At 40.8% G+C, this 22,017-nt stretch overlaps 1 protein-coding gene across 1 annotated transcript in view; it reads right to left on the reverse strand.

Moving 5' to 3' along the window:
* Nucleotides 1–544, reverse strand: part of ROS1 (ROS proto-oncogene 1, receptor tyrosine kinase) — a 98,702-nt gene extending 98,158 nt beyond the window's left edge. Inside the window, 1 exon segment of the mRNA XM_077812140.1 lies at nt 512–544. Coding sequence (XP_077668266.1) covers nt 512–544 — 33 coding nt within the window.
* Between the last annotated feature and the right edge of the window lie 21,473 nt (nt 545–22,017).

The following is a 22,017-nucleotide window of genomic DNA, read 5'->3' on the forward strand; positions in this document are numbered from 1 at the left end:
GGGGTCATAGGACTTGATCCTACAAACGCTTACAGCATGTGCTGAACTCTAAGCATAGGACTAGTCTCATGAGAGAAGTTGAACATGCACAAGCAATTGCAGGATAAGAGGCGTATAGAGTGGCAATGGTTAAGAACCCCCGTCTGATGCAAAACAGTCCCACAGCAGGTGTGATCACACATGTACCCTTTGGATGGGGAAATGGAAACTCTGAACTGTACTGACCTTGAGACCAGCTTTTTCTCATTTCAGTACCTGTCACAATATTTTTAAGTGGCGTATGGAACATGGATGCCACATGTTTGGCTTTTAAAGAAGAGTGCTATGAAGAGTGACAGAGCATTTCTCATCAAGAATTTATTTAAAAATTAATCAGAGAATCCTTGTTCGGGATATTATTACATCCTAAGCTCATAGCAGGAAAGATGAGTAACCCTTTCACTGCTGCCAGGGCTCTTTTATGCATCAGAAACAGGTTTTAAAGACTGGCCATTTTAATAAGATTGTGTACCTGGTACACCCATCCTGTACATTTCATGTCCATAATCAGTATATTTTTCAGTACTGACAGAGCTAATTAGTCAGAAGACACACAAAATCATTTCTACAGAGCAAAAGTACATGGTCTTCTAGACAAGATCAGTCAACATAGTAAGCCAAATAAAAATGAAATTTGAAGCATAGTTATTGATCAGGTTTCAGTAAGAGTTTGGGCTTATCATCTTTATGCATCAGCAGAAGGAAAACAAATAAATTCCACTTCACTACCCAAAGGAACACTGCAAAAACATAAGATTAAAGATATAACAACCCACTCTTCTACTTAAAGGGACACCAACAACTTGAAAGCTAGACAGTTTTAGATACCACATCTGCACTTAACAATCTGCCAATTGTTGTGATTTTACAATTACACTTTCCTATTTTTAAAATGTTTTATTCTTCCATGTTGCTGTCTGAAAGACCCATACAAATAGAAGGCTATTTTGACTAGCTAATTTTACAGCAAAAGCTGTAGATTAGATAGTCTATTAAAAAAGAAACTGAAAAAAATAATTTTTGTTTGTTTTTTTTCCTGTAGTCTCTTCTAGTTATAATAATCTGATGTGTCATTGTAACAGAGGGGAAATAAAATTCAGATGGAATATGATTAATTGGGTTTCCCCTTTAATAGATACGATATCCATTTTTCCACTGCAAACTCAATTTTAAAAACATCATTTCAGCCCCCAGTTTTGCTCACATAGATTCTTTACGTACAATTTCAAATAAAGTGGTTTGCATTAGAAAATGCTAATTGTGGTAACAACCATCATATATCTAAGAGTTAAGTATAATTTTTTCCAAAACTTACCAGGCCACCTGTACATAAATTCTGACAATTAATCAGGAAAGAACAATATACTGTAGAAATCCATATGCAGTAAACAGAAAGAAGACTGACTATCTTAGGCTTCCACAGGTTAAAGTTCCTCATAGCTTCAACAACAGTTTCATCTGGCAGTCTGCTACTTTTCTTGTCTCAGCCTCATAGATTCCTTGGATTTTAGATGCCAGATTGAAATGCGGAAGTTTTCTATGTTCTAAGTGTTAATAAAATCCTTGTTTATAATCCATCCATTCTATGGCTTTGGGGCTTCCTGGATCACTTGTCTTGAAATTGCACAACATCTATTTAACAGTTTCTTATTAAACCACTCAGACAAAGGTGCCGACCAATGAAAGGGCACATGACTCCTTATCATTGAAAAGAAAACTAAGTGGAGTGATCTTATCCTGCTATTATAGTGAATGAGGAAGAGCGAAAGAGAGAGAGAGAGGAGCCCTGTTTGTATTTTCTCTTATGATGAAACCATTTTTAATCACTGTTTTTAAAAATGGCTTCAGGTAACACAGCTGTGCTGATTGGTGTGGTGGAGAATAACTTTCTTAAAACATCTTTAACAAATAGTCCACACTGGCCAGCACAACCATGTTAGCCGAGACCGTTTTTAATAACTGTTTCCAAATATGGTACATGGGGCCATATAAGTAGGGCCCTACCAAATTCACGGCCATGAAAAACGCATCACAAACCATGAAATCTGGTCTCCCCACTGTGAAATCTGGTCTTTTGTGTGCTTTTACCCTACACTATACAGATTTCACAGGGGGAAGACCAGTGTTTCTCAAACTGGGGGTCCTGATGCAAAAGAGGGCAGTGGGAGGGTCGGAAGGTTATTTTATGGAGGGGCCGCGGTATTGACACCCTTATTTCTGAGCTGCCTTCAGAGCTGCATGGCCGGAGAGCGGGGCTTTTGGCCAGGCGCCCAGCTTGAAGGCAGCACCCCACGAGCAGAAGCACAGAAATAAAGGTGGCAATACCATACTATGCCATCCTTACTTCTGCACTGCTGCCTTCAGAGCTGGGCAGCCGGAGAGTGGCGGCTGCTGGCTGAGGGTCCAGCTCTGAAGGCAGCAGCATGGAATTAAGGGTGATAATATCATACCATGCCATCCTTACTTCTGTGCTGCTGTTGGCGGCAGCTCTGCTTTCAGAGCTGGGGTCCCTGCCAGCAGCCACTGCTCTCCATCTGCCCAGCTCTGAAGGCAGCACCACTGAAGGAAGCAGTACTGCAACCCCACACAATAACCTTGTGACCCCCACCCCACAACTCCTTTTTGGGACCTCCTACAATTACAACACAGTGAAATTTCAGATTTAAATTTCTGAAACCATGAAATGTACAATTTTTAAAATCCTACAACCGTGAAATTGATCAAAATGGACCATGAATTTGGTAAGGGTTGCCTGGTGTCTAGGTTTCGACTGGAATGCCCGGTCAAAAAGGAACCCTGGTGGCTGCCGACTGGGCCGTTGAATGTCCGGTCGGCGGTACAGCGGGGGCCCAGGGCTAAGGCAGGCTCCCTTCCTGCCCTGGCTTCATGCGGCTCCTGGTAGGGCCACCAGGTCCCTGCAGCCCCTAGATGCATGGGCAGCCAGGGAGGCTCCGTGTGCTGCTCCTGCCCCAAGGGAGGCTCCACAGCTCCCATTGGCTGGGAACTATGAATAGGAGCTGCAGGGACAGTGCGCAGAGCCTCCCTGGCTGTCCATGCATCTAGGGGCTGCAGGGACCTGGTGGCTTCCTGGGAGCTGCCGTAAACACCACTGGGACCCAGCATCCCAAGCCCCTCATCCTGGGCCCCACCCCAGAGCCTACACCCCCAGCCAGAGCCCTCAACCCCCCTGCACCCCAACCCCCCGCCCCAGCACTCTCCTGCACCCCAAACGCCTCATCCTGGGTAGAGTGAGCGACGGAGTGAAGAGGGATGGAGCAAGTGGGGCCGGGGCCTCGGAGAAGGGGTGGAGCCTTGGGGAAGGGGCAGGGAAGGGGTGTTCAGTTTTGTGCAATTAGAAAGTTGGCAACCCTAAGCCACATACAAACCCAAAATATCATCTGAGTTGAAATGCTTGGTTGGGCTATACATGAAATGACAATAGGTTGTCTACTGATCCCATTAACTTTTAAAATTATTGATGTTATAATTATCACTATTTTAAAAATATCTATATTTGGTAGCACCAGGAAGCCCTAACATACATTTTGCTAGGTACTTTACAAACACATACAAAGGGCTTGCCTACTGGGAAGTTGCACCAGTTTAACTTACGCTGTGACTTTGTTCTGCTGCAAAAGGTTGAATGGACACATTTTCAGTTTAAGAGTGCCTTATTTTGATTTCTCTTATATTTATTAGGAAAATATTTAAACTAAACTGAAATAAGCCAATCAGACTAATATAGGAGTATCCACACAGGGGTTTACAATGATTTAACTAAACCAGTTTCATTAAACTGATGCAAGCCTGCATGTGGACAAGCCCAAAGACACAGTACCTTTCCTAAATAGATTACTTAAACAAATTCTAAGGAAGATCAATAGATGTTAAATTTTAGGAAGCTCAATTTTCTAAAATGGCCTCCAGTAACCCGGGGGTCTAAAATTGCAGATTCAATTAATTATCCCTGCAATGTCATCTGTTTAGACATCTAATTAACTTGTAGATAATCCGGCACAATCTGTTAGTCGAGCACCTAAATTGGTACAATTGAACTTGTAACTTTGTGTCCACAATATCGGAAAAGGCTGATGAAGCCCCAGACAGAAATCAGGGCCGTGGTATTTAATTTAAAAAGAGACAGAGTACTCTGAATATACCAACTGAAGCCGTTTGTGGAACAAAGCTCACTCCTTCCCTTCAACAGCTCCTCACGGCCTGACCCTGGAGCTGTTCTGGAATATGCCAGCATCAAAGTCATCAGCATTGGTCAAGCTTGTGCTTGTTACCTTCACAGTATACTCACCAAGAAATTAGATACAAAGCATAAAATACTCTTACTGGAAGCTTGCAACACAACCCTGCTTTACTGCTTAGACTTTAGAAGCCAGATACACAAGAACCCAAAAATAGAGACACATGAAGCTGGATGCTTCCTAAAAGAAAGACAGCTCCCCCACCCACCTTACTCTAAGCTGCTCTTTGCAGACTGACTGCTACTGTTAGGCCCACCTCACACACTTCCCTGCAGAGTTCCCTAGCCTGCAAGCAAGGCCAGGGGAAAGAACGGAACATCTAAAGTAATAGCTTATCATTTTAATGCAAAAAGAAAAGGAGTACTTGTGTACTTTATAAATAAATTGGTTAGTCTCTAAGGTGCCACAAGTACTCCTTTTCTTTTTGCGAAGACAGACTAACACGGCTGTTACTCTGAAACCTGTCATTTTAATACAGTTTCCAATATGTCACAGTGCTTTCATGAGCGTAAGGAGCTTGTATGCCCCTCAGGCAGGGCTGTGTACAAAGGCGGGAAAGCAGGGGCACTCCCTTCTCTCCTCCCCTCTAGTACTCAGCAGGAGCACAGAACTTCTCCGGCCCCAGGGCTGCAGCCGGGAGAGCGAGCTCCTGCAGGGCTGCAGCAGGGTCACAGAATGTGCCCATCCAAAAGCAGCCAAATTTAAATTCCTGCACACGCCCCTGCCCTTGGGAGTTGGTGCATAGGTACGCACCAGTGTCTAAGTTCAGGAGAAAAAATTTAAGGCCATAATATAGTTATTTTTTGTTTATATGGGGTGATTCTTATATACTAATGAATTATTATTTATTATTTGTATTGTGTTGGCACCTAGGAGTCCCAGTCATGGACATGTGCCCCATTATGTTAGGTGCTGTACAAACACAAAACAATGCATGATGTATACGCTGAGTTGTATACACGGAGTAAATTTCACCTCTGGTGTAACTCAAGGGATCAATTTGACCCATTGTATTTTGAAGGAATAAAACTCTGTACATGATTTCAAGCAGTGATGTGCACTTGAAGGTTTCTTTTTAAATGTAATTATCTATGTAAATATCAATAAAGAAACATTGTATGGGTGTAGGCTCACACACGCATGCACAGTGCCTAGCACAATAGGCCCTGATCCCTGACTGGGTCTTCTATACACGACTGCAATACAAATGTAATAATAAATAAATAATAATAATAAAGGCTTTTGTTTCCAGAAACAACTGGGCAGTGTAAGAGAAATCCTTACTAAAGGACGTATTTTCTTTTCCACCAGGTGGCACTGTGACATACCACAAATCAAGCTGGAGAGAAAACGAAGGTAAATACTTTTCTTTCTTGTTGTTTGAGCTAATATAGTATAATGCATGTGCCAAACAAGTAATGATATTCACCTTAGCACAGAAGCCTTTGGATTTATCATCTAAACACCAAGAAGTGCCTGCAGATAGGAAATTATTTATGGGTTTTAGAGACTGGAGTTCAAGAGAGGAAACTGTCTCTTGACTAGAGTTCACAAATGGTGAAATTCTATAGACAGGTAATTCAGTTTTTGCTCCGTTTGATATGGCTACCTATTGGCCCAGAACTGTGAATCCCAACCCTTTTGAAGTCCATTAATAAAATTTTACCTTTATAACGCAATGCGGAGGGGACAAAACACTTTAATTGGCTGAGAACAGCAGATTCTATTAAAATTCTCAGTTTGCACACGACCTTCACTCTTTACCTGTTTCATGTATTTACTCACAAATGTCACTTAATTTATCTTCATGACACCCCTATTTGCTAGGGAAGCACGGTCCCCATCTTACAGATAAGGGGTTTGAGACACAGAGAGATTGAGACCTGATCCATAGAATCATAGAATATCAGGGTTGGAAGGGACCTCAGGAGGTCATCTAGTCCAACCCCCTGCTCAAAGCAGGACCAACACCAACTAAATCATCCACTTGAGCAACTATATCAAGGAAGGATGGTCCTGGGACTTGGCAGACTGCATTCAATTCCCTATTCTGCCACAGACTACCTGTGTGATGTGAGCAAATTACTTGGTCTCTGTGTCGTAGAGCTGTGCAGAGAAAGGCAATTCTATTTTGAGGAGGATTTCGAAATTTCAAATATCTCTGAGAGGGAATGGAGCCTTTGGGCAGCCTGCCTGGCAGATCACGGACCATGAAAGCTGAGGAGTCACATGGGTGAGCTGGCAGGAAACCAGGCAGGTTTTGCAACCTGCATGGCGGGCTAAGTTCTGTTGGTACTTTGGCGAAATCAGACGGTCTCTGAAGTATTCTGATTTCACCAAATCTACAAATTCTGACTAAACAATATTTCATCAGATATCAGAGGGGTAGCTGTGTTAGTTTGTATCCACAAAAACAAATAGGAGTCCGGTGGCACCTCAAGAACCAACAGACTCACCTGGACCCAAACTTTCGTGAGTAAAAAATCCACTCCATGCATCTGAAGAAGTGGGTTTTTTTACCCACGAAAGCCTATGTTCAAACAAATCTGCTAGCCCCCAAGGTGCCACCGGACTCCCTGTCGCCTTTATTTCATCAGAATTTTTCCAACCAGCTCCACTCTGTACCTCAGTTCCTAATCTGTAAAAATGGGGATAATAGCACCTCCCTATCTCAGAGGTGTTGTGAGGATAAATACACTAAAGACTGTGAGGTGCATAGATACCACAGCAATGGGTATCACCTTAGATGTACGGAAGAGCAGAACAGGTCCTTAAGTTGGCTAAAACTAGGCAAACTTTAAGATTTACAGGAAGCTTTTTTCCTTTTATTTAGAAAGAGAAATTCCCGCCTGAGATAGGCAATATAAATCAATGTGTAGGGAATGGACAGCAAATAGTATATTCAATGAGCAATAAAAAAAACTCAGCCATTTACATTGTTGTTTGTGAAATTCCTACTTTAACATATTTTCTCACAGCAGTCAAATCATACTTTACTCTTCAAACTGTTTAATGATAAGGGAATTAATTGGTAAGCAATTTCACTACCCCCTAGTGTAACGGATGTCTTGAGTGATTCATATTAAAGTGACTTTTGACCATGAACTAGACATAGGTCCTATCTGAAAAACTGGAAATGGGAGTGATTACTATTACACCTGCTTTTATTCCTGAGAGGATTTTGTATATGCCTCCTGTTTGCATTTCATTACCTGCCTCTGGAATGAAGTGATATTTTTGTTTTCTGTTGGTGGTGTAAACGACACAAGCACTCTGTTGACTTGGGTGATACTAGTTCTGTATCATTTTACAAAAAGAATTGAAAGAATATTTTTTAGAACTCGATTCAGCACATCAAAATTCAGAGCTCATTTTATGTTTGAGTTAGATATCATTAAACTTTGCATTGAGTATGAATTATATATGAGTCAGCAGGATATCAAAATAACAGCATCTAGAAATATGTGCTGAATAGTCATGAAATTAGTAACTTACGTTACCTGTGAAGCATCTCTGTGTCCAGCAAGGAAAATACCTAACATATTTATCATGTATTAAAGTGTAAATAGAACTGTTTACAAAGCAAAATAAATAGCTACTATTTGGAAATGTGATTCAATATTCATGACATTTAGCATTCTTCAAATTGAAAGTTTTCAACATTAGAAAAAAAAGTAAAAAGAAGAAATAAAAGCAAAAGGACTCAAGAAGTGCCTGCTCAAAATAGTAAGAACCCCAATGAAATGCACTTGTAATGCAATGAAGAAAGTTCAGCTCAAGTTGCTGAAAGTTCTCCAAGGAGAGAAAGTTCGGACATCGGTAAGTTTAACATTCACTGTTAAGGTGTTTTTAAGAAGCCCCGGTAAGAAATCACCAGAGCAAAGGTGAGCAATATTTGAAAAAATTATTGGTATTAATAAATAATGAGTAGGTTCCTAATGAATTTACCCTATTATTTCAGATAATTATTATTACTGTGACAAAGTCAGAGCTGACAGCTATAAGAAGAGAGTGTTGGAAGGAAGGTATATCAATTCTGGAAAGATAAAGGCCCTTTTACCTATGACCTGAAAAGAGGTTACCTCAGGTTAATCAGAGACACCTGAGTCCAATTAAGGGCCATTGGTAACCTTTAAAAACCACTTCTGGGGGTGAGAGAGTGGGAAGAAGTAGGGGGAAAAAAAAGTTGCAGCAGGGCTATGGGCAGCAAGGAGTAAAGACTTTTGCTAGGTGGAGGGCTGCTCCCCTCTCTGCGAAGCATTTAAGCATATACTTAACTTTGAGCACACGAATAACCTCACTTAAATCAGTGAGACTTCTCACGCGCTTAGAGTTAAGCCTATGCTTAGCTGGAACAGGGCCTGAGTGATTTGATCCAAGTCTTACATGAACTCTGTGACAGAGTCAGTAGCAGACCTCACATCTATTCTGTTCCGGTCAAGTGCTTTCACTACAAGCCATCCATCCTGTCTTTGAAGCACTCTCCCGTCTCTGGTGCCAAACAACCTCACTTCATTCAAATCCCAATTTAAGGCGGGGGGTTGAGGGGATCTCCTTAAAAAGCTGCACCTAGGTAAAACTGAACCTGAGCCCTCTGCCTGAACTGCATTGTCTGTTTCTGATTTAGATTGTAAACTCCTTGAAGGACAAAAATCTTCCGAGCCTGTCTTTCAGGAGGCTACCAATCCCGCAGCCGCAGTCCAGCCAGCCCAATTTGTAGGGCCTAGAAATGAAAAGGAGAATCTCCACTTTTACCGAGAAGTTCCTAAGCCTTTTTCTTGTGCAGATAGCCTTGAAAATGTAAAGTGATGCAAAGAATCACTGGGCTTGAAAGCTTGTCACTGTTTCCTAAAGATCAGAGGTTATTCACATGTACCCTCCAGCAATGATCTCTCATTAGCTTTGTGAATTTCTCAAATGAAGAAAGTGAACAAGAACCAGGGGGAGTCTTGAAACTTCCTCCCCTGGGCCTGCTTTCTATTTTTCAGTGTTACCTCTAAGCTGTTTGCTTGGCAATGACAACCAACTGGTTCAAGAACACTTTGCACAAATAGGGAAAAGAACATGCAAGAGAAGCCCTATGGAGTTTGGCTCAAGATTTATATCCATCTCCCCAGATTAGGGATGTAGTAAGAGAAAACCAGACTGTTAAACTGGATCAGACTGGAAAGACAGTCGTGTGTGAGATACTTAGTTAAAGCAGTCAGGAGACAGGGATTTGCTTCCACTGATCTGGAATAATGATGACTGGAGAAATGTCTCATTAAATGATGTACAGCAATGTACTGACTGGGGAAATTCAGGCTGGGGAGATTAACAATGGTATGAAAACTGAAGGAATGGTTAAGAGCTAAGGCTAAGCCTCCCCTAACCCAGGCCAGGGGTCAGGGCGGCTGGGCCAGAGCTCGGGTTGGCCGGTGGCCTGGGGCGGTTCGGCTGGAGCTCCTCCGGCCACGGGGGTGGGACAGGATGGCTCGGGGCAGAGCGTGAGGGCTCAGGACTCCGGCAGGTGACAGGGGGTGGAAGGGGCAGGATAGGGGCAGGACCTCAGGAAGGGGCACATAAACCCCTATTCTCACAGCCGTTCTGCGTGCAGAGCTAGACTCAGCCTGTAGGCAGCATACCATGCTCCCAGGAGCAAACAGTCCACTCAGATGGTGATTGTGGTGGCATAAGACACCTACAACATCCACTTTGATTGAGAGGGCCTGGATTTGGTCACTGAAGTCCCCAGAATGGCTGGTACATGTCAGAGAAGGATGTGGTTAGGGTGCTGGTGAGATGAATCAATTTGCTACCCTTAGGGTAGCCTCCATGGGGTTTCAACCACAATTTAAAACTGACCTCCCCCAGCAAAACCACCATCTGCCCTCCTCTGGGCATGAAGTGCCAGCTTGAGGTGATGCAGGAGGGCAATATTCTTCTGCTCCACCAGAAGGGAATCAAGCCCTAGTATAAAACAAACCAAATGCCTTCATGCCTGAGGTGCAGGAAATGCAGAGGTGCATGAAAACAAACAAAACAGTTAATAAAATTGAGGTTCATTTCAAATGCTGAGAGAAGTGTTACATCATTTCTCATTTGAAAGGTAGTGTGGCCTAGGGAACAGGATACTGGATTGGGACTCCTTAGACTCAAAGTTGCACAGATAGCAGTTTACATTAATACCTTACCTTATTCCAGAATAATTTCCCCATGTAGACAAACCCAGAGACTCTAGTTTTTCCATAGCAAAGGATAAGCCACATACCACCCAATTCTAGTAGCTGCCAAATCTAAATCAATCCACCAGAAGTCTCTCATGTATAATCTTCTGACAGAGGAGGGATTTGGGTTTTTTTGAGAAATGTTGCAGGCAACCAACAAGAGATCTGTTAAATGCAACCATTTTAAATTGTGGGTTTTTTCACTTTTGACAACATTTTTTAAGAATGGCTGATCTCAAAAATGACACAGCCTGGAAATCTCAGATTTGGTCTGTTTTGTTGTCATTGATGAGAACTGATTTGATCATTTGTAGAATGTTTGGTGGATTAGTTATCTGCTATGTTTTAATGTTAGCCTGCGATAACTCTGCAGGGTGTCCCACAGATTTTTTTAAATACAGGGTAGCTGGCAGGGACTTATGCAGGGTTTATAAATGCTACAGAAAGACCGACCACCTGTGGGTCTTTTAAATTCCAGACCGTGAGCAGCCAGGAGCAAAAGTGTATCTGTTACACCACAATTTATAAAATCTATAGGCTGCCTTGTCTTGTTGGGTCTCCTTAGTCTGTGTCCTGGCAGCTTTTGGGTGTCCCTTTTGCTCCACATGGACAGAAGTGCTAGGGAGCCTTCAAAGATTATACACTGTGCAAGATCAAAGAGAGATGCTGGGGCTGGGACTCCTGCAGAGTTTCTTAGGTCTTTAAGAGCCTGATCCAAAGCCCACTGAAGTCAATGAAAAGACTCCCAATGGCTTTATGGCTTTGGATGAGGCCTCAAGAGTGGAGCTGAAGGCAGAGTTTCTGCCTAGCATAACTTCTAAGATGCAAACTGTTCTCATTATTATTTATTATTTGTATTATTGTAGCACATCAGAGCCAAGTCATGGACCAGGATCACACTGCACTAGATACTGTACAAACACAGAACAAAAAGACCGTCCTTGCCCCAAAGAACCTACAATCTAAATAAGAACGTATAATTTAAGTGGTGAAATTTAATTGTTTTATATGTAGGTGAGTGATAGTTTACTGAGTATTACACACAGATTTTGGACAGAAAGTGGTATACATGTGAAATGGCCTATCATTAAGATAAAATTAAGGTTGTAATTACATATATTACAATATTGTAACTATTTAAAAAATGAAAATAAAAAGAATCAAAATTCACATTAAAATACAAACATTTTAAATTAGAATGTTGTACTAACATTTAGATAAAACCCCTGATTATTAGAAAATTTGGAAATACTCAGCTAAAGTGCTAAAGTTTTCTTAAATTAGATGTTATACTCCAGGAAAGGCAAGCAGACTGTCTGCAAATTTTATCAGTATTTTGTGTCTATAGTATCTTTGCAATGTTGTTTTTGTTTCTTCTGCTTTAGCCTTGCTGTTGCATTAGATCAACACAGCTACATATATCTAAACACAGAAAATGGCCATGACGCTGAAATAAAGGAGGACACAAAAAGATTAAGGTTGTCTATACTTAGAAGGCCTGGCTGGCATGGCTATGTCAATCAGGGATATGAGGGGATATGGTATTTTACTGACATAGCTGTGCTGGCAAAAGCGATACCAGAAAAACCATGCTTCTGCCAATATGGCTTATGTTGCTCTTTCTAGCTGGAGTAAACTATACTGACAGAAATGCAGTTTTGCTAGTTCAGCTGTGTCACCATTAGGAGTACAGCTGCAGCACTCTAGCTCTCTTGCTATAGTATAGACATGGCCTGAGTTGTTCTGATTCTCAACTTCCTGATTTCAAGGTCAGAGGCAGTTGAGAGTGTCCAACAGGTCTCAGGACTTGCAGCTAGCACTTGAGCTGTAACAGGGCCAAAGCTGGGGGCTACTGAAATAGAGAGGCCTAATTTTTAGGGGAAGCTTCTATCCAGATGCCTGTTCCCCTATACCAGCTGGGACAGCTTCAGGAAGGAGGTCTGTTGAGACAGCAAAAGTCACAGCCAGGAGTCACCACTAACACAGCTCTGGACCATCCACCCCCACCAGCTGGGACATTGCTTGGGGCTGGGCCTTTGGCCTAATCTGGACTAGGATTTAAGGCATGATATTAGCATATGGAAGCTAACACATTTTAAAGTCTAATGTAGACAAGGCACACTGCCTTTAACACATACTAAATTGGTCAAATTAAAGCTGAAGAGGGAAACCTAGCGAACTAACATCACATCTTTAAGTCTTATTCTAGACGAGGCCTTTGAGGGAGTCCCCTGCACCATTGGGGAAGTGACAGTGCCTAGCACCAACCTCACACAAATACAAATATTAAGGGAAAAACAGAGACCTGCAGTAGGTGGAAGCTTTCATCTGAGAGAGAACTTTTACAAAAGGGACACTGTAAACATAAAACTTATGTCCAAATATTTGGACTTGTCATCTTTCATGTTGTTTGTTTACTTTCTGCATTCCACTCTCCTTTGACAAAGAATCTAGTATAGACTCCTTCATTTTTAGTTCATGCACAGACATAATGCTCTTCTCATAGAATCTCAGGGTTGGAAGGGACCTTAGGAGATCATCTAGTCCAACCCCCTTGCTCAAAGCAGGGCCAATCCCCAATTTTTGCCCCAGATCCTTAAATGACCCCCTCAAGGATTGAACTCACAACCCTGGGTTTAAGCAGGCCAATGCTCAAACCACTGAGCTATCCCTCCCTCCCAACTGGTTGCCATTACTGGACTGTATGGAAATATTCAATACCACCTCCACATCCTTGTTTTTCCTGAAAAATGTTTTTTTTAATGCCATCTTTGTGATAGTTCCACTCAAATAACAAAAGTTTTTCCTCAAAAAAAGAAATCTAATAAACATTTGCCCCAAAACTAATTGACAGTGACCCTTTAAACTATATTTAAATTTGTAATTGGCAGCTGTGACACTCATGAAGTACAAGAATTTGACCTTGTACTTCATGGGTGTAATGTCCCTATGCTATGTGGAAAAGCTGCAAAACATGCTTTTTCCACATATGCAATTATTATTAGGGTTTATGACCCATGCTTCCACTATGCATAACTGGCTTACTTTCTGCAACACTTATGAGGAATGCGGATTTTAAAAAGCAGCCAAAGGGAGTAGAAAAGAAATTTGTCTCACACAAACACAAATTCCTGAATTAACAAGCATGATTCCCATGCTTCTTAATTCAAAGAAACAGAAAGAATAGAAAGAGCATCTCTGGACCTGTTTCTCACCCTCAGAGAATGTCAGACTGAGTTCATGGCAGATGTTGCTAGATTTTTTTTTATTGCAATATGAAAGTCGGAACTGGTGAAGGGCCAAATTCAGTCTTGGTATAGACTCATTGACTTCAGTGGAATTGTGCACACTTAGATCGGGGTTGACTCTGGCTTGAAATGTCTAACCCTCTGTTCATATTTAACAAAATATAAATGAATTGTTATATTTATCAAAACAAAAACAAAAAAAAAACAAAAAACAAAATTGAATTTTACTTGGTTTGGTTATTCCTTCAAACACTGCTTAAATCACCACCATATGACTGTGTATTTTGCAATGGGTAGCTTCTAAATTCTCACTTGACATCCCTATAAAACATGAACAAACATCTGTAAAGGCAATAAACAAAAATCATGATGATGGCTGCTTACTTGTCATGGCAAAGAAAACAAAAACACCACAAAATTTAGTTGTTTTAAACCCTAAAGTCATAGCATGCTTTTAAAAATATATTAGATGGGGAGGTAGTACATTTTAAAAATGTAGTAAAACATAATTCAAATATGAAAAATCCATAAAGCACATGATGTGCAATGGTGGCCCCACTGAAGACACTGGGAGCCTTGCCCTGACTTCAGTGGGGCCAGCATTTCACCCATGGAATATTGATAACCTATAAAATAATACTAAGGGTTTTTTTTAAAAAACAAAGACTGTGATACAGTTTTAAATTATGTGGTTTTACAGGTGACCTTAAAGCACTTCTTTAAACCAAGAAAAGGAACGTCCCACACAAGCGTTAATTGCTGACAGGATTGAAGATGACAGCACTGCACTGGTTACTTTTGTTCATGTTTAGCAGATTATCGTCAAAACCAAGACTAGAAAAAAAATTTAAAACTGAAAGCTAAACGAGCACCATGGCCAACTATTGAGCAGCTGTGAAAAACTGCAGAATCTGTGAAAAGTGACAAATGAGCAGTTATAATCATGATTCATAATTAGATCATAGAAACTGACATTACCCGATATGCAACAGTAATTCAAGTGATAAAGGGCATACATCCATCTGCAGAATGGCTCATACTGATGTTAAGAGTTACACCCAGATCCGGTTACCATATAGAATTAGTCATGTGCCATAAATTCTGTTTACATGGAATATTTAGAGCTCCTACTCTCTTTCAGTTTAGACCATGTCTACACTGGGGATTTTAGCCATCAATGTAGCTGTACCAATTCAAATCCATACCATAGACACAATGCACTGGTATAAACAGTGACTTGTACCAGTACAGTTCAAACTGGTTTCAAACAGAATGCCGCTCAGCTACAGCTGAATTAGCCCAGTCCCAGCTAGATCCCTAAAGCTGATTTTGACCTGGTGTTCCCCAGGGAGGCAATGACCAGAGCACTAGGATGACATACTCTCAGCTCTTTGTGCTGTTGAGCAGATGGACTGTTGCATGCTGAACAAGTTGGAGCTTTTTAGAATCAGTCAAAAATGGGAAAATTTGTCTACAGCAGGGTTTTTTTCTCAAAACGAATCCCTTTGTCAAAAATGTTTAAAACTCAACATTTCTCAACTATGGTTATCTGTATATCCAGAGGCAGTGATGAGTCCATGTGGCCACCCTGGCTTCAGTTGTCTGGAGGCCTTAATAGAGATGTTAAAGAGATGGAAGAGTTCTTCAAAATTTTCACTCTCCACCAGCACAATCTTAGTCTTCCCATGATTCAACTTCAGTCATTTTTCATTCAGTACTTGTGGCACCTTAGAGACTAACGAATTTATTTGAGCATGAGCTTTCGTGAGCTACAGCTGTAGCTCACGAAAGCTCATGCTCAAATAAATTCGTTAGTCTCTAAGGTGCCACAAGTACTCCTTTTCTTTCTGCGAATACAGACTAACACGGCTGTTACTCTGAAACCTGTCAATTTTTCATTCAGTTACTGATTCCAGGAGACTCTTGTTTTATAGAATCACAGTCATGTGAAGGACCTCTCATGGCCTTCTAGCCCACCCTCCGCTGCATCATAGCAGGATTGACTTCACCATTCGTAAATACCTGGCCATAACTAAGGTTTTTATTTTACAGGACTTCTTTTCTATTTTTTTTATACTGCCATCAGCCCACGCCTCTGTTTCAATGCTGTATTAAAATGCACAGAGAGCCCACCATCATTCTCAGCTATACCCTGTAAATCCAAGATTACCCTATTGGTGGCAGTTTGAAAAGTGTAAACTGAGGGCAAAGTTTGCCCATAGATTGTAAAAGGAGTCTCAATTTACAAACTGTCCTTGTGCTAAGTGAAGGGATTAACATACCTCTCAATGGCTAGATTTGTTCTTTAAACTCTCTATTTGTGACTAGGGTCTTTTCCACTTCATTGTATATTATGATTTCCCCCAAGTCACAAAAAAGCACAAAAAACCTCTAAAGAACAAGAACTCTCCTGTTAGCAATGGAAAAGCAAGTACACTCCCAAACAGGGTGAAATTCAAACCTATCTGTGTAAATGAGGCAGGGCGGTCTCTTTCTAAGAGCCAAGGCATGAAATGAGACACTTTCAGAAGGAAGAGCATATACACTGACAGGGTGGTGAGACAAGCTTAGGTAAACTCTATTTGATTTGTTTATTTTCTTCTCCCTTCCCTTCCACCTCCCATTAGAACACCAAAATACATATATATTTTAAAACTGATCACTACACCTGGGCATACTAGAGATTAATTAGTTGTATGATACCATACAACTAAGACCTTTAGAAGGTCTTTCAATTTGAAGTGTCAGAAGGGCAACTGCATATATAACTATTCATATGGAAAGTAATGTCATGTAAAAATCTAACATAACACTACCCTTTACCTAAATTAATGCTCTGTCACCATTGTGCCAAGAGAACAAATTAATTTGCCTAAATGCTTTGAGTTGACGTTATCCTGAAGCCAAGTGTTAATGGAGCTACATCTTTATTGTTAATAGGAAGCTGGCTTTACTTCATACTTAATATACATGATTCTTAATTATGTAAATCATTTTATGCTAAATCAGCCACTTAAGTGAATCTAATTATAGAGGATTCTGACACAATAATAGCATTTACATATAAGTTTACAGGTCTGAATAATTTGGAGTTGCATTGTAAGACCTGGAAAATGATTAATACCTGTTAACAGGGCCACAAAAATAATCCTGAGTGCTATGTTGGTAGAAGTAACTGTAATGGAAGGCCTCATGTATATACCAAAAGTAAGCTACAAGTGGAGCTGGGTGAGTCGTCAGTAGGAGACAAGTCTGAATTATATCCACACACCTGGAAAAAAATCTTGAATCTTTAATGAAGTCCAAATGCCACAGGATCAAATTCAGCAGACAAACACATGGTGGCATACCACCATAGAAAATCCCTGTGCTCTCACAACCCCTGTGGTGACCTAGCTCTCTCACGCATAAGTTACAAGTATGCTCCCCAGTAGTCCACAATTCTGAAGCTGCAGAATTCAACTCTTGCTCCAGAACTGTGTCCCAAAATCTCATCTTTTGTTGTTAAAAAGTTATGTTTTAGCCCCTTGCTTAAGAAGAAACACTTGAAAATGTGAACCATGTGTGAACCGATGCAGAGATGCATCCATGAGATTGTACACACCCTGAAACAATAGCTCTGCATGGCATAGACTGCTCAGTTTCAGAGTGGTAACCATGTTAGTCTGTATCAGCAAAAAGACCAAGGAGTACTTGTGGCACCTTAGAGACTAACAAATTTATTTGAGCATAAGCTTTCATGGGCTAAAACCCACTTCATCGGATGCACGCCATGGAAAATACAGTAGGAAGAATATATATATATATACACACACACACACACCCCTAGAACATGAAACAATGGGTGTTGCCATACCCACTATAATGAGAGTGATCATTTAAGGTGAGCTATTATCAGCAGGAGAAAAAAAACCTTTTGTAGTGATAATCAGGATAGCCCATTTCCAACAGTTGACAAGAAGTTGTGAGTAACAGTAGGGGGAAAAAATAAGCATGGGGAAATAGTTTTACTTTGTGTAATGACCCATCCACTCCCAATCTCTATTCAAGCCTAATTTAATGGTGTCCAATTTGAAAATTAATTCCAATTCAGCAGTTTCTCATTGGAGTCTGTTTTTGAAGTTTTTTTGTTGTATTGCGACTTTTAGGTCTGTAATAGAGTGACCAGGGAGACTGAAGTGTTCTCCGACTGGTTTTTGAATGTTATAATTCTCCACGTCTGATTTGTGTCCATTTATTCTTTTACGTAGAGACTGTCCGGTTTGGCCAATGTACATGGCAGAAGGGCATTGCTGGCACATGATGGCATATATCACATTGGTAGATGTGCAGGTGAACGAGCCTCTGATAGTGTGGCTGACGGGATTAGGTCCTATGATGGTGTCCCCTGAATAGATATGTGGACACAGTTGGCAACGGGCTTTGTTGCAAGGATAGGTTCCTTAGTGTTTTTGTTGTGTGGTTGCTGGTGAGTATTCAGGTTGGGGGGCTGTCTATAAGCAAGGACTGGCCTGTCTCCCAAGATCTGTGAGAGTGAGGGATCGTCCTTCAGGATAGGTTGTAGATCCTTGATGATGCGCTGGAGAGGTTTTAGTTGGTTTTACACTGCTCTGTTCATCTTAATGAGTTAACATTGGAAGCTAATAATGACACCCTATGTATATTGAAAACTGACAACATGGAGGCAAGCTGAAGTAAACTGCATTTAATATAAAAATAAACAATACAGGATCTACTGCAATGATTGTATTATTCGTTTTACTATTTAAGTAACTAAAAAAACCCTATATTTAACATTCATCTGAACTACCTGCAGAATTTCCAAAATTTCCTCTGAAGCATTATAGAATCTGGGGAACCTGCTGCAGAGTTTAGGTCCAGTTTGACACAGAGAATACAGGGCCCTGGATAGAAGCAGCTCCAATTGAGGCCCCTGGAGCGTGAGAAGGAAAAGGCTGTTCACCTGCCCTTGCAGAGGGTCCTTTCTTTCCAGCCATACACTGCTGTAAGCTGGCTGGCTGTTTCACCAGCCCAGGAAGGGAAGCAGATACCACACCCAAGTCCTTTTAAGGCCTTTTCTTCAGCAAAGCACGACTTACTGTTGGAATACAAGAGTCATAAAGAACACAAAGTGAACTCTACTATTGGCTACAACCCCCAGACACTATCACCTTGCCGCCTCCACCATCCAACAAAAAAAAAGAACACACCCTTTCCCGCTATCCTCTTCCCTAGCTTCCTTTTCCTTATATATTCTGCACAGCCATGTGATACACAGGAATCCCTTAAAGCTTTCTAGCCTGCTGTTTCACTTTGTCACAACTAATCAAACAGCACAGGCTCTGCTGAGAATGTTAGTGACAAAGTCTGTGTTGCAATATAAATACCATAACATGTTTTTGGTTTACCGGTGCCTACTAGAAAGCACAGGGATCTCAGCACCCAATTTATTTTGGCACTGCCTAGATATGGCATGGAAACAAAAGACTTCCGTTGGACATCAGGGTGTTCTAACAAAGGACAAGGAGTGACATTTTAATACCTCCTTTGGTGGACTGCATCTTGGCCTGAACTCAATGATTTAGCCAGTCTTTTCCATCTCTAACCACTAGGATTATAAAAGATAATTAAATGTTAAGACCAATCTCACCTTATTTTTAAAAGCAGCTTTCTAGAACTGAACTGATATAATATTAATCAGTATATTTTTAATACATATTTGCATATTGCATTGGTTTTCATGGTCCACTCAGCTGTTCCAGGACACTAATAATAATAACCTTACTAGCTACTGTATTCTTCTTCTTTGATTCCTGGCTGTCATCTCAACAGCTATGATGAAACCAAAGAAAATCTGTCCACACTTTCTATCTTGTATCTGCTTCACAGCTTGTTCATCTTTAAACCTTTTTGTTTTTTGTCATTCTGCACCATGTCTATCCCTAGTCTTCCTCTGTACCTAGTTCCTTGCACTCTGGTATGTATTGACATGTATGGTATCTTTTCTGGGTCCATTCTTGACAAGTGTCTCAGTCATTTTCCTGAATCATTTATAACAGTGTTATTTCTTCTATAACTCTGTCTCCTATCTCTGCAACTCTTTCAAAGGAGAAATATTCTCCTCTAAACTTTGTGTGTTTCTGCTTATTCCATCTCCCCCCACTTTTTTCCATTATGTACAATCTAATTTGCAAGTGTTGATGCAATATTGAAGTTTATCTGGTCACATATTCCTACCAATATTGTATCAATTTTTTTTTAAAATCCAGTCTTGACTTGATTTCCTCTCCCTTACATCAAGGTTACTTCAACAGAACGCCACTGAATTCTGTGGAGTTTACTTCTGACGTATGGTGGGAAAACTGATGAGAACAGAAACAGGTCTGTTTACACAGAAATACCCCCCCCCCTTTTTTTTTTTTTTGCAAGTTGTCTATGAAAGACTAGACTTGACAGTCTCAATGCCAACAGGCTCCACAGGTTAGTCCCTAACAAGTTAGTTGGTTTAGTGAGAAATCATCTGGCATTGCACTGATGAAATCTAATGAGAATTAGTTTGACTATTAAATTGGTGTAGTAATAAACGTTCTACCTTATACTGCTTCACCACAATGATATTTCAAGCTAGATCTCAAGTGCTCATTCCCAGGATAACGATTAAAAACCCCAAACCAAAAACCTGTGTTCAATGTATCCAACAAGGATAATTTATCTTATCAATTACACTGTGCAAACACACTTAGTAAACATGTCTTGGATGCAATTATTTTGCATAGTTAAAACCAAAAGACAACAACATTTATAGAATATCCCTATTGAAACAAATGCTTATCAAAGTTGGTTAGCACACAAGTTAGTTAAGTACAATTATTTCCAAAATACTACCTTTAAATTTACCAAAATAATAGCAGCCCTGTCATGAAAAGCCTTTATTATAAGATATGGTTTATTATTATAACATATTATAACCTTGTGCCCTCCCAGTTCTTGGCTGCTCTGCGATCCCTGCATAATTTAGAGAAGACCGCCGTGGGGGCCTTTGTAAATTACTGTGGTATCCTGGAGCTGGAGCAGCACTCCCCAAAATCTTCACGAGCCATAACTTTGCACATTAAAGCCCTGATCCCAATACATATTTGGCAAGAGGTCTGTTAAGCAACAGGTTCCCAGTGTCTGCGCTGAGGGAATCCTCCCACAACTGGAGCCTCTTTAGGGTATGTCTGTTAAAGCTTGCAGTGAGCTTCCCGGTTTAGGTAGACAAATTCGCCCTAGCTCAGCTTGAGCAATCACACTAAAAATACTATGGATGATGCAGCTCAGGCTCTCAAGCCCACCCAGCCCCTGGGTCTGAGCTTGGCTGGCTAGCCCCTGTCTCTGCTGGAGCTGCTTTGTCCATACTTTTATTTTTAGCATACTGTACTAGCTCAAGCCAACCCTTATGCTGCTCTGGCTTTTTTATATTACAAAGGAGCTGGAGATGAAAACCTCAGTCTAGGATTTCAACATGTTAGCTAATAGGAGTTAAAAAGACACCTTTTTAACCTAGTGAAGACAAGGGCTTGGTTTCAGGTTTTAGAAACTAGAAACTCAAGGCCAGGTTTGTGAACCTGCTGGTGAACGTGGTCAATTTATGTTTTCTAGTAGAAAAACCAGGCTCATTGAAGACTATGTTGTGTAAACCTTACTCACTTATTCACACAGTCAGCCCCATTGAAGTAAACAGAATTACTGTTCACAAGAGTAAGGGTTACACAATCTCAGTTTTGTCCACTCATGATTTTATTGCAACTCTCGCAATATTTGGTGTTGTACTTAAAGCCCCAGCTCCACGAGACAAGTGGTGATGTGACAATGTCAGCTTTCATTTCTGAGCAGCTTTAATTTTAGCCCCCATAGTTGCAGAGGAAAGCTTGAAAATGTGACTCGTGTGCACCATAAAGGCTCAACAAGCAGAAAATAAGAAAAACCGAAGTGTGTGTGTATGTATGTTTATACTATTTAGACTGATCTCATGATTTTAGGAGAGCATGACTCTGATGTTTTGTACATTTGGAGGTGGTGATATTGCAAACCAATCTTCAGTGGCTTTGCACGGTTACTACACTAAACCAGGCAAAACATGGTTTCATCTGAATGTTCAGGTTGATTCAGACTCTCAGACCCAGAGAAACTCTGAAAGGGCGAACCCAGGCTGAGCCAAATTGAGGAAAAAAAGTTTGTACGAACCCCTCCGAACTAAACCCTTTGAGTTCTGCAGGGCGGTAGCAG

Source organism: Eretmochelys imbricata, chromosome 3 (assembly GCF_965152235.1).
Source record: "Eretmochelys imbricata isolate rEreImb1 chromosome 3, rEreImb1.hap1, whole genome shotgun sequence".
Lineage (NCBI taxonomy): Eukaryota > Metazoa > Chordata > Testudines > Cheloniidae > Eretmochelys > Eretmochelys imbricata.